The following is a 14163-nucleotide window of genomic DNA, read 5'->3' on the forward strand; positions in this document are numbered from 1 at the left end:
ATTATTCCCATTATATATATATGAGACATTAAATAATTTGCCTAAAGTCATTATCTAGTATGAAAATTATATTTTAAATCTATTTTTATTTGATACCAAAGCCCTTCTTATTTCTTCTTCATCATTTTCCTTTGTCATGCTACATCTCCTTTTGAAAGCTGACTAATTCTTAAGGATTTTGAGGAAGTGATCCTTAGTAATGAAGCATATATATGCATTTATTTGCACTGTAGTATTTCTCTTCAAATTCTAAAAAATACCATTTTTCTATTTTTGTCCTTCATAATTCAAATTGCTATACAGAATTTTATTTATTGAAAGTTTATTTCTCATTCTACTTTGAAGGCATCAATGAGATATCTTTTGATATTGAAAAACTTGAATGTTTAAGGCTTAAGAGGTGGGATGCTAGGAAAAAATGTTTATAATTCATAAAAAATCCAATTCCAGTGGAACTTACATTCAAATAAGATTTATTTTCAAAAACAAGCTCCTTAATGTTTCTTTAAAAAAATAAAATCTAAGTCTAACGAAAAGTTTTTCTCACATTTTACATATTGACTTGAATGAAATAGCAGACTTTCCCAGAGGAAAAGCCTCAAAGTTGAATCACAGGTGGTAGCTTTACTATTTATTTTCAATGCATAGTTTACTTGTCTATTTTTAACCTACATTCTGCTGTTATTCACACTTTATCTTTCTTGCCGTTTTATATGGCTGTGCCAAATCAGTCTATACTTGGAGGTTTACAGATCACTGCATGTATCACGGTGTACAATAACATCACTAAAAATGTTCAAAAGTATTATTTATAGAAGTTTATTTTGCTATGTATGTGACAGTTTGTTTTTTCCTCTTATTTTTAGCATAAATCCTAATTCTTATTGATTATGAAATTTCTTTCAAGCCCATTCTATTTTGAAGGGATCCATGAGATATGTTTTTATATCACTGAAAACCTTTAAAGTGTTTAAGGCATAAGAGTTAGGGTGTTTAAAAATTGGTCAGGTCTACAATTATAGCCCTTTTTATTCTGCGTATCATTTCTGTGGTCTTTTTGTGTCTTCTCCAGATGGGTTTTGCCAGAGATTAGTTTTCATTACATTTTTGAGGAGCTCAATTTTGGTTTTATTGATTCTATTGTTTCCTGGTTTTTTACCTTTGTTTTAAATAGTAAAACTTTAGGTACTCTCACAAATTTGTATATATTTTTATAGTCATTTAGTAACAAGTATGTTGTAATTTCCCTCATGAGTTATTTAGAAATGCATTTTGAATTTCCAAGCATCTTGAGTTTGTCTGACTATTTTTTATTGCTTATGATACTGATTCTTTCAAATTCCTTTGTGATTCAGAATTTGGTCTTTTAAATTTTGGGTAAATAGTCTGTGTGTTTGAATAGATGCATGTTTGGAGCATGATTTTATATATTAGATCTAACTATATTAGGTCAAATGTGACAATTCAATGCTTCTATATCTCTTTTTTCTATTTGATCTAGTCTCTTTCTGATGGAATTATATCAAAATTTCATAGTACGATTGTGAACTTGTCCATTTCTCCTTATATTTTGCTGGATAAAAAAATTCCAGTCTGATAAATTTTGCTTTTAATAGGTAAATTAAATCAATATACATTTATTTAAAAAAGAGGGTGTGTTAAAAAACAAAATTCAACTAAATAAATTTGAAGATCTAATTGGTGTTTGTGAATTGGGTAGCTCCATCTAGCAAGCAGAAAGGAGCTCAGGGGAGTTGTACAAATTTGAAGGCTTTTATAGCCGCAGGGGTCAGGGGACTTACAAATAAAAGGATTATTTCTGACAAGGTTACCTTGCCATAGCAGCCAGAGACTTCAGAGGTCTTATCTGGAAGATCACCTCACTGGTGCTGATCAGAAAAAATCCAGGCTGATTGGTTTAAAATTCCACTGCTGGGAGAGGCTGAAACTGCCATTAAGTGTTGGTTTTTTCGAATGGGACTTAGCACAAGTGACTCCATTTTGGGCCTGTTGTTTCTTTTTTAATAGGTGCCAAAGGAAAACAAGATTTCTGTGAAATCTTTTGCCTTATCTAAGAAAATGGTTGAACTAATATCTTCTTAGATATTGAAGCTCATTGTTGTTGGGTCTTATTTCATCTCATGTGCTCACTGCTCTTACTGGGTACCTCTTTTTCCAAATATGAGCAGTGATGTAGTACTGCCACTGTTCATGGACAGCCCTTCAGGATTAGCAGTGCTGGGAAATAGTAAGGCCTTCCAGATATTCTTTTAACTGCAACATTTTAGCTTTCCTTATTAGCTTGTATTTTGTTTAGGATTTCTTAACATTAGTAACCTTTTCATAAATGCAGTCCTTTTGTTTTAAAGCATACAAAAAATTAATTTCTTGCAGCACCATAAACCTTTGCACTAGAAACACATATAAGCATCCTATTACCCATAACAGCCATTTATTGATAAGCCAAGGATTTTATCATTTTTAAAACTTTCTGGCACCAAAAAGCTTTCTTACCAGGAATTTTATTTCCTTAATTTAAAGTCACTGTGTTCTTTTTGTAAGCAACCTAAGCTCTATCTTGGGTTTTCTTTAGAGTGTAGAACAAATTCCTCTCTTTATTTCGTTTTTGTTTTTTTTTGTTTTTTTTGTTTTTTTTGAGCTGATTATGCTCAGTTCTTCTATAGTGGTCCACTTATTTATTTCATAGATGATCATGAAGTCATGATTGAATGGTCATCTTTGGTAACTCACAGAGATTGGAACCCAGTCTTTCATCTTTTTTAATGTATGAATATAGCCAAAATCACCATACCAAACATTAATATCTGCTGGCTAAAAATGGTTCTTGGTATGGTTGCAAATGATTTTTCTTTAAAATGAAAGCTTTAGAGGAATTCATTACAAAATATAATTAGTGTTTTCCTTGGTATATGTTTACATCATCCACCCTCCCAGCTTTCTTGACACTTAATCTTGATCGAGAATCATATTCTATTTGAAATATGAGTCGTCAGGAAAATGGAAAAAACATGCTTTAGAATTCAGTTTGCTAGAGGCATTCAGTAATCAATGGATTTTTCTTTTGGTATGTTTTGAAGAACAAGTGAGAGTCTCAAATATTTATGGGAAAATCCATGCTGTAATTCATCTTATCACTCTTGAATGAAGTTTTTAGGTTTTATTAGCAGACTTTGACATTTTCAAATCTAGCAATCCAAACTTTTTAATAATGCCAGAAGCATCTTTGAATTCTTAATTGAAATGATAGTTTTTATGCTTCAATGCAGCAAAAATAAATGGTCTTTAGGTAGCATTTTTTTATTAATGATTTTTCCTAGAAATGCTTATATTTTACATTTTAAAAAATAGTTTTATAGGGGCCTAATTTACATTCTATAAAATTCACTTGTTTTAAGTACAACTTAATGAGGTTTAGAAAATTTGGATATATCCTTGCAACCATCTCTACAATTCAGGTTTAGAAAACTTCCGTCAAGATGAAATTTTTAAAGCTGGTCCTACTTATAACTAAGTAGGCTAATTTTTGAACTAAAATCATAGATTGATAACATATTTTTATAATTGACTTTATTTGAATTCATAATGTCTCCTTCTGTTTCAGTAATATGTACATATAAAAATATACTGAGTTTTGGAATAGGAGTAAACAGATTAGTGGAAGAGAGCCCATAATAGACTGTGGTATATGGAATCATTTAGAAAACAATATGTTAAAACCACTGGAAAAAAGGCATAATTTAATAAATGGTACTGTGGCTCTTAGTTAAGTTTTTGGAAAATAAATAATGATAGAACACTGACAGATCACTAAAATCATTTTAGGTATATCATTTATTTAAGTGGAAAACATAAATCCATAAGAAACTGTAGAAAATGTAAACAAAATGATTTCTAGATGTAGAAAGACTTATTAAATACTTAAAATGTGGATTAAAGTTAAAATAAATATACTGTTTGACTTTTGACTACATAAAATTTAAAAACATGACAATATATAAGATAGATGACAAACTGGGGAAAATACTTGTAACAGACAGATATGAAAAGTTGGGGGTTAATCTGTATTATGTGAATATTACATTCAAATTAAAAACAACTACTTACAAGTGATATCAAATTAAGAACAAAAACCACCAAAATGTAATAGATGATCATATACTAGACAGCTCAAAAATGAAGAAACAGACATTGCTTTGAATATGTATGTAACAAACAACAGAACTTCTAAGTACATGGAATAAAAACTTACAGAACTAGAATAGATAAATTCACAATTTTAGTTGGCTACTTCTTCTCCATTCTCTCAAAAAAATGATAAAACTACTAGACAGAAAGTCAGCAAGAATTAGAAGTGCTAAATAATACCATCAAGCAACATGTTATAATTGACATTTTTAGAACACTTTGTCCAAAAACAGCAGAATACAAATTCTTTTCAAGTGCCTATAGAACATTCACTAATATAGACCTGCATCATAAAATAAACCTTAGTACATTTAAAAGAACTGAAATTATAATGTATTATTTAACCATAATGGAATTTAAGTAGAAATTAAACAACACACTTCTTAATAATACATGGATAAAAGAGGTAGAAGGGAAAGAAGAAATACAGTGAAATTAGAACAAATAAGTTTTGTGGCACACAGCTAAAACAATACTGAAAGGGAAATTTATAGCATCAAATTCTTATATCAGAAAAAAATCTCAAATCAATTATCTAAGCTCCCATCTCAAGAAAATAGAAAAAAAATATTTGTCAATCAACTGACATAAAGTTTCAGTTAAGCAAGATGAATATGTTCCAGAGATCTGTTGTACAGCAGTGTATTCATAGTTAACAATACTATCATGTACACTTAAATGTTGTTAAGAGGGTAGATCTCATGTTAAATTTTCTTACAATAAAGTACAATTAAAGAAAATAGTAAAATAACAGCACAATAATCCCAAAGCAACAGGACGGGAGCAAATAATAATGATAAAGGAGCAGAAATCAATGAAACTAAAAACAGAAACACAATAGAGAAGTCAATAAAAATTAAAAGGATAATAAAGGAATACTACAAGTAACTTTTGATGCAAAAGTTAACATTTAGATGAAGTAGACCACATCCTTGAAAAACACAAACTACCAAAATGTATCCAAGATGAAATAAGAATAATAATAGTGCCTATATTATAAAGTTGTTTTGAAAATAATTTAGTGCATGTAAAGCATTTGGAACAGTAATTGGCACATAGTAAGTCCTTGGTAAGTATTAGCTATCATTGCTAACTCTTAATTGTGAATATCTCAAAGATATATTGTACTCAGAATCTTTCTTCATTTCAAAGTAAATTAAATGTTGCTTTGCCTGATGTATTCCTTTTTTGTTGATTTGTTTTAGATGTAATAAAGAGACCTTGTAAGAAGTACCAAAGAACTTCTAAATATTAGGAACTAAAAAAAGTGAGAAATTTTATGGAAAACAAATATTATATTACTTGACTTTAATTTTATTCAAAGAATTTCCCTCAGTTTTTTTCTTAACAATGTCCTAAATAGTTTTATCATTATGAACAATTTATTTCACATCATTCAAAATCTTATTTTAGGCTATTATAATTTTTGGAGTCTTTCTTGGAATTTTTGGAATCACAGTTTTTCTTTGTTCCTTTATAGGTCACCATTTGCTGCTGTCACAGACTATTCAGTCACAAGGAATAATGTCATACAGCTCTGCTTGGAACTGACAACAATTGTGCAACAGGTATTAGCTGACAAACTTTCCTTCTGTTAATTTATTAGCTCTTTAATATTCTATCAGTGTGAAGTATTCCTGTTTACCAAGAGTTAAGCTATGGGTTTAGGAGTTTCTCATTCAAAAACAAATGATTCTAAAGAAACCAAATATGTAATTATTCACTGGAAAATTATTCATATAGCCCAATAAACAAGGATTTTATTTACTGGAAGATGTGAAATTAAACTGAACCTCTAGAGGCACCATTATAATATGACCGTCTCTTATTAGTTTTACACTTTTTCATGGGGTTGACTATATTGACTTTCAGAAAATGAAATTGTCCCATTTGAATAACAATCTGAGACTTTTGCTCCGGGACACCATTATTTCCTTATTAGTTTCACATATATAGGCAAACATACACACAAATGTACACAATGGCCTTTAACACTTACATGATCTACTTACATGACCTGATTTTTTACTTTGTATATTATCTATGTCAGGTATCTGCAAATCAAATGCCTTCAGAAGTGCAATAGCTAATATAAAAAATATGTGAACCAAGCCTGGCATCAGATATGGAGAAATGGTAGAGAGGTAAATTGGCTACTATATATCCTACAAAAGTGTATTTAAATCTAAAAACAAAAACACACTTGAGAGGTCTTACGCCTGCAGCCACCACTCTATGTAAGGCCGCTGTCAGCCTCTTGCTGCTGTCGGAATGCTATCTATTTGTTAACCTATCCAATGATGCAGAAACAGGGAAAGCAAATGATGAAATACAAAGATTATTGGGGAAATTTGTGAATTAATTTATCCTTTTACTCCCTATTCTTTATTACCAGGGATAATTAAGAGTTTCTCATTGCCTGTATTTTCTCTAACAAATAAGAAATTTTATTAATATAGATTTAAATGCTTCAGTATATTTTATGTTGTATTGTATAAACTTTATTTGTACCATTTCTCTGAAACTGCAGGTTTTAAGATGTCATTCATTACAAAAAGGATAGTAACTTTGTGACTTTTAGTTCTGGAATACATCAGACATTGATCACGATTATATCATGGCAGTGAGAAGGTCGACAACTCATTGCTGTGAGACATGCATGAAGATGGTGAACATTTTATGAGCTTTGAAGTAACCTAACAGTCTCACTGCATGTCTTCATACTTTGTATCAAATTTCCTTTCTGAATTTCAAAAATCTCAACTATGTAATAGGAAAAAGAGTGGCATTTTAGATCAAGTTCAGCAAAACTTTTCTGTAAAAGGCCAGAGTAAGTATTTATGGCTTTGTAGACTATAAGGTGTAGGCTACCTTGTCTGATGCAACCACTCAGCTCTGCTGTTGTAATGCAGAAGCAGGTGTGTGTGTAAGTGTAAGTAAATGAATGGGCGTGGCTATGTGCCCTTAAAACTTATTTCACAAAAATAGGCAAAATGATGCATTTGGCCCATGGCCCTTAGTTTGCTGACCTCAGTTCTAGGGAAGTGCTAGTCCAGTATGGTCTGCTACCCAGCAGCATTCTCATCATAAGGAAACTTGTTAGAAATTCAGATTCTTTGGAAAGCAACTCAAAGTACTATGGGAGGTCCCAGGGACTTGCATGTTCACTAGTGTTCTAAGTGACTCTGGTCTTCATACATTATTCTAGTGCACAGGGGTAAAAGAGCAGTAATATAACCTATACGTAATTTTCCTTATAGTTCTCTATAATTAGTGAAATTTCTTCAAAAATCTGCCTTTTAAAGCTCTATTTCTTCTAAAGGCATTAAAATTGACCAGAGATTTGCGATGTGGATAACAGATTATTAGTTTCTTCCATTTTACTCTGAAAGACATTCCCTCTGATTTAAGGGTACTTATTACACAGTATTAGGATAATAATTGTTCATAGTCTCTTAATATTGGGTATGTGCTCAGCATTCTATATACAAACATAATAATATAATATTAGCACTTATCTACTACATAACAAGATCTGTCATAACTGTATTATATGTATTATTACAGCTTTTTATTTATACACTAGAGGCCCAGTGCACAGCTGGGGAGGAGCCTGAGCACTGGCTTGGCACTGTACCGCTCCCACTCAATCTGGCACACTGAGCCTGCCACTGGTAGCGTTGCCACAGAGGCGAAGCGGGAGAGGCTCACTCCACTGCAGCTACACTCACCAGCCATGAGCCCAGCCTCTGGTGCCCAGTTAGCTGAGGGGCACTCCCGCTGTGAGAGTGCACTGACCACCAGGGGGGCAGCTCCTGCATTGAGTGTCTGCCACCTGGTGGTCAGTGAGCATCATAGCTACAGGTCGACCAGTTGCTTAGGCTTTTATATATATAGATGAGACCCAAGATAATTGAAATACCATGGAATTAAATAGGAGAGCCAAAGAACATTTATGTACAGCCATGTACACAGACAACAGTGGGGTGAAGTTCAGAGGAAGGGGGATGAGGACTAGATGGAGGTGGGCAAAGAGGAAGGAAATGGGGACATCTATAATAGTGTCAACAGTAAAAATGTTTATTTTTTCAACATTTCATACCTGAGAATCTCATACTTGTCAGTTTTATGAGAATGCAATCCATTTTAAGTCAAACTTCCAAAATAAATTCATTTCCAAGCATAATTATGACAGAAAGTGGGTGTTTTCCTCATGTCTCTTCCAAACATCTGGATCTGATTGGCCAGTTTTAGGTTTACTTTTGAATAATTGGCCAAGTCGTTGTTACGTTATAAACCAAGAGTGCAAATTGAAGTGGCAACTATGATAACCAAAGAACTCATATGAATATATGCATATTCCATGGACACAGTCGTGTGGTGAAGGCCTGGGGATGTGATGGGTGCAGAATGGAGGGGGTCAATAGGGAAAAGAAAAGGGACATCTGTAATAACTTTCAACAATATAGATAAATTTAAAAATAGGAAAGAAATAATACATGGCAACTATGATCATATTTCTCGAAAACCTTGAAGGAGAGTACTCAGGTGTATTCATTTTCACTTAATTCATATCTAATGTTTTCCCATATCAAGAGGGGTTAAACAAAATTATCTTGAGGAAAATTTACCTTTTAACTTTTATGTATAGACTGAAGTCAGGAATGGAATTAACCAGTGTCACCCCAATCAAGTCAATAAAAAGTTTTTAAAAATAAGGAATGTAGTTTTTTTATATTTAAAACTCACAGATTCCAGAACAGACCTTTGTCACTGTCACCTTCAGAAGTTACATTGAGATGAATAGCTAAAATGATTGTCAGTGAGTTAGGATTTCCTGTAGAGAAACGTGCAGTGGTGGAAGTGCAGTTTGTGTCAGATATGACTAACCCATTTTGGTATTTTAAAAACCTACCATACGCCGAAACCGGTTTGGCTCAGTGGATAGAGCGTCGGCCTGCGGACTAAAAGGTCCCAGGTTCGATTCCGGTCAAGGGCATGTACCTGGGTTGCAGGCATATCCCCAGTAGGAGATGTGCAGGAGGCAGCTGATCGATGTTTCTCTCTCATCGATGTTTCTAACTCTCTATCTCTCTCCCTTCCTCTCTGTAAAAAATCAATAAAATATATTTAAAAAAATAATAATTAAAAAAACCCTACCATACAAGCAACAAGTGATTCAGTTTTTATTTATCTCCAGAATGTATGAACATATATTAGCAACTACTTCATGGAAAACATACGCCATTCTGATATTTCCACAGAGGTTTGTGAGTGCTCTCAACAGGACCTCTTAACTGCTGCACTATTTGGCTTAACCTTATCTTCAAGGCATAATGGGTTTAAATTTTGCTATTTACAGGACAGGAACCATTATATAGAATAGAAATAGATGATTTTAGAGGTTGAACTTTTAAGTACATTCCTTCTTGACAAAGCATTAAATTACTCCAACTAATTAAAATACACTAAATATACTCAGGATGTAGAAGGACCTCTGTACCCTCCACCCACTATATACTCTGTTGTGAAGAGGATGCCTTGACATTCTTAGTTCATTTTGCTCTAACATTAGCTATTCCTGTTTTTTTAAAGTTTAGTAGCTCATAATATTTATCACAGTTCCTTCTATTTCCTTCTCATTTTTCCATCACATGTCCTGTTTCACATGTCACCTTTAAAATGCTTCAAATAAAAACCTCTATACATGAGTTCTTGGTTCTTGTCTTGCTCACTCTATCCCAGCTTCTACCTGACTTAGTATATTAATTCATCTACTTTAACTAGGTCTTTCTTGTTGTACCTTAAAGAGATATTAGATGGAGTTTCTCTTAACAAAGTGTATCTTCATTACATCCTGATTTAATCTATAACATCGATCACTTTCATACTATTCAAAACCCAACTCCAATTTTGTCACTTTGAGCAATTTTCCACTAATTTCCAATTTGATTGCAAACTTCTCTCTTGGGCTCCAATTATGGTCCTAACATAATTTCAGTTTTATTGTTTAGTACTTCATGTATCTCAATTGTACACTAGTTCATGTCAATGACTTACTGTTCATAAAATAGATTTTGCATTTTCATCATTTTATGTTGTAGGGCCTCCTCAGAACATGCCCAGTGTGTGTGTATTTTTATCTCTTCCTGTTAAAATTATGTTCCATCTTTAAAGGCCTCTAGGAAATGCCATCTCATGCATGAAACTTTTACACAACTGTTTGTACCTTCCCCCTACTTGGACCATTTGTATTTACTGTAACTATTGACATGATTGGGAATAAATTAAATACACCACTTTTTTCTTTGTCTTCTGTTTCCCATATGTTCTTGTTTTTTTTTTCTTTTTTCCCTATACTTCTCCATTATTTTTATGATTCTATTTTGTCCCTTTTCTTGACTTATTAGCTATAATTCTTTGGTCACAGGCAGAAATCACTTAACTTACTTTACATAGCATTTCACCTCTCATCTATGGAAGTTATATTCTGCTGTGAATAATAATTATCTGACTTCTCTTAGATTATGAACTCCTTGAAAATAGCAACAATGTCTTGCTCATTTTCATATACAGTAGGTTCTCAATACAAACTTGTTAATATAAATTGACCTGAATTCCAATTATCCCCTGTGGTTAGCACAAGTTGTTTGTACTCTTCCAAGAAATATTTGGAATTAAATGCTTGAATTGTTTATTCATTTTTATTTCATCTCCAGTGTAAAAACTACAGTTCTAACTCTGGTATTCATGTAAGTAACCCCAGAGATATCTAGAGATACCCACTACTTTACATCTCAGTTTGTTCATTAGTTAAAATGAGAGTTTTGATCTTCATAAGCACTTTCCAATGCTAGCTTGAAGTGAACAAAACATCTGAAACACTATGCAAATATATAATGCTAACAAAGCATATCTTTTAGAGAAAACTTAAATATAGGCATGATATATTAATGTTTGTAAATCATCTCTCAAATAATCTGTTATTTTTCTATTGTTATATGGTGTCCTATCTTTGGTACCAAGTTTTTCTGGGCTCTATGGTCTATTGCTTCCAATCAGTAGGGAAGAGGATATGCATGTGTGAGGGACAAGGGGCATACAGGAAATCTCATACTTTATCAATTTTGATGTGAAACTAAAGTTCTCTAAAAAATAAAGTCTATTAAATTTTTGAAATGAAAAAATATATAGGAATGATGATTGATAATAATGAAATATAATAGTTGTTTTTGTTTCTTGATAATGAAACTATGGGTGATTTTCTTTTATTTAGACTCTATTTTGTATTTTCCAAATTTTCTAAAATGAATTTGAGTTATCAGAGAAAAAAAACAAAAAAATGAGCACTATGTATACTGAAGAAATGCTACTTTGATAAAACAGCACAGCAGAGACAAATACTGTATTTTAAAATAAATTGTGTAGTTGACAGTCAGTGCCCATCTGATTGTCTCATTCAGCCACTACACACACAATAATCACTGAATTATCTGAATTATATGTAGTATCTGAAGATGGGAATTAAACTTAAGTTGCCAGTAAAAGAGGCCAGTTTGAATTAGCAAAGTGTAGATATCTAGGCCATGCATTTATTACCAGGCTTTCAAGAAATCTCATCTGAACAGTTATGATGATAGTTAGGCTTTGAAATACATTGTACTTCAAATTATTCTTCACTCAGCTTTAATTATTTTATTCCCTTTGCAGCAAGATGAGATGATCAATATCTAAAAATAAACTGTCACAAATAGCCTTTTTCCAATCTTAACTCAGAGGGGTGGTACTATGAAATAAGTGGAAAATGCTTCTTAATATTGGCTACTTAGATCTAAAGTAATGCTAGTGTTAAAGGGGAAAGAGAATGTAAATTCCTTTTGACAAGGTCTGTTTGGAGGGATTTATTTAATCTCCTTTGTTTTACATATTTCCAGTTGTGATGGGTTTAGATAGTTATATTTGAAGTCTTTTAAAGTGATCCCCCCTAACACCTTCCTCCACATATAAAATTGTGTATAATAATGCATTTGAGAAAAAAATGGAAACTGGTTTTAAAATCTTTAAAGGAAAGAATCTACCAAAGAACTGAAGCTTCATTTAAAGCACTGTCAGCAACTAAATCAGAAAAAGATGACAGGTACCCACGCATTTCTTGTCAGCATTGAAATAATTGCCAAGATGCCTACCCTAATGGGTATTAGCTTCACCTGAAAGTATTCCTACTGTACCATTTTTGTATTTTCCACTTCAAACACAAAAGTGATTAATTAGATTGTCACCAGTTAAGAAATGGGCACAAAAGTATGGTTTACAAGGTGAAACTTTGGTAAAACTTAGAACACTTGGAGCAAGGGAAAGAGGGTGGGGACAGAGTATTAAGAGACTTTAGGCTTAGCCCTCTTGCTTCATGATTATTTCACCTTGAACAAACCATGTAATTGCCTGTGCCATCTACAAACATAATTCTATACATTATTGGAGAGTAAAATCAGAATTATTTCAAAAGTTCACAAATGTGAAGAGGAGCCCTAGCCAGTTTGACTCAGTAGATAGAACATTGGCCTGTGGACTGAAGGGTCCCTGGTTCAATTCAAGTCAAGGGCACTTACTTCAGTTGCAGGCTTACTCCCCAGCTTTTGGCCGGGGTGCATGTGGGAGGCAACCAATCAATGTGTCTCTCTCACATAGATGTTTCTCTGTCTCTCCCTCTCCCTTCCACTCTCTCTTAAAATAAATCAATGGGAAAATATCCTCTGGTGAGGTTTTTTTAAAATGTGAAGAGGAAAATAAAAAGAAAGTAATATTCTTCATAAAATGAGTGAGAAATAGAGACTAGGCAAAATAAATTAGAATAAGAACTTCGTTCTAAATGATAGATGTACACATTATTTTTCCCTTTGTATTTGGTGTTAATTTTCTTCAGCTGCATATACAGTGAAATCTGAATCACATGCTGAGAGAAAAATGTCAACATGTGAAACATTTAAAATCAGACTCGAAATGTTAAATACAGAGTGAAAAAAAAAACTTCCTTTTAAAATTCAAGTTCTGACAATATAATTTTACCTGAAAGAATCTCCTCTAAATTCTATGAATGAAAATTTATTTCTGTTTCCTTATGGGTTTGCTCATTTTTCAATCTTTCATATACATTTTTGCATATCACTGGTTTTCTGAATAGTTTTCAAAACATATTACTTTCACTTACTATTTCCATCTGAAAGTCAGCGGGAGGAGGTGGGGGGGGAAGATCAGTAGTCTCTTCAGATAAGATTTTGTAAAATAACTTTTGAGAAGAAATGCAAAGAAAAAAAGAAATTCTAGAGACAGTTTCAAAACATCAGTCTATTTTAAGTCTGTAATTTTTGCCTACTGTGTGTCAACACTTTGCTTCCCCACAATCTAAAATTTGAAGAAATAGCATTTACTGTTCAAAAAATCTTAACTGAGAGAATCGTCACCAAGAAATTAAAGTTCATTGAGATGTTGAAAGGTAGTTTATGGTCCTGGCTTATTGTATGCATCAGTATGAAGGTTTGTTACGCAGCCCATTCTAGACTCCCCTAATTATTTTCTACTGTTAAATTATAAAAGTAAGATGATCTGTTTTTTAGAAAAATTTAGAGTAATGAAAACAGAAACTTGCTTGTAATTCTTCCACCCAAAGAAAACCCCTGTTATCATATTGCCTATTTTATTTCAGCCTATTTTCATATATATACACATGTATTTTGAATATGGTAATTTTCATTATTATCCCATAATATATAAAAATTTTACTGCTGTGAATATTGGGTTGTTCTTACTGTTAATCTGGCATTTTGTGGGTGTTTAATAAATGGCAAGTTTAGTTATCTTATATAGCAAAAATGCCTTTGGAAACTAAACTCGGTTTTTTACTCCACAAAAAAAATTTTAAGGAGTGAGACTCTGCTTACTTTTGGTAGTTAGTGGCAA

At 32.5% G+C, this 14163-nt stretch overlaps 1 protein-coding gene across 5 annotated transcripts in view; it reads left to right on the forward strand.

The window, feature by feature from the left end:
- Positions 1-14163, forward strand: part of CNKSR2 (connector enhancer of kinase suppressor of Ras 2) — a 249663-nt gene that overhangs the window by 61512 nt on the left and 173988 nt on the right. For all 5 annotated transcript variants that reach the window (XM_081115465.1, XM_081115466.1, XM_081115467.1 and 2 more), the window contains exon 4: positions 5687-5774. In XM_081115465.1, the coding sequence (XP_080971591.1) occupies positions 5687-5774 (88 nt within the window). The remainder of the gene's footprint in view (positions 1-5686; positions 5775-14163) is intronic.

This window comes from Myotis nattereri, assembly GCF_964212035.1.
Source record: "Myotis nattereri genome assembly, chromosome: X".
NCBI lineage: Eukaryota > Metazoa > Chordata > Mammalia > Chiroptera > Vespertilionidae > Myotis > Myotis nattereri.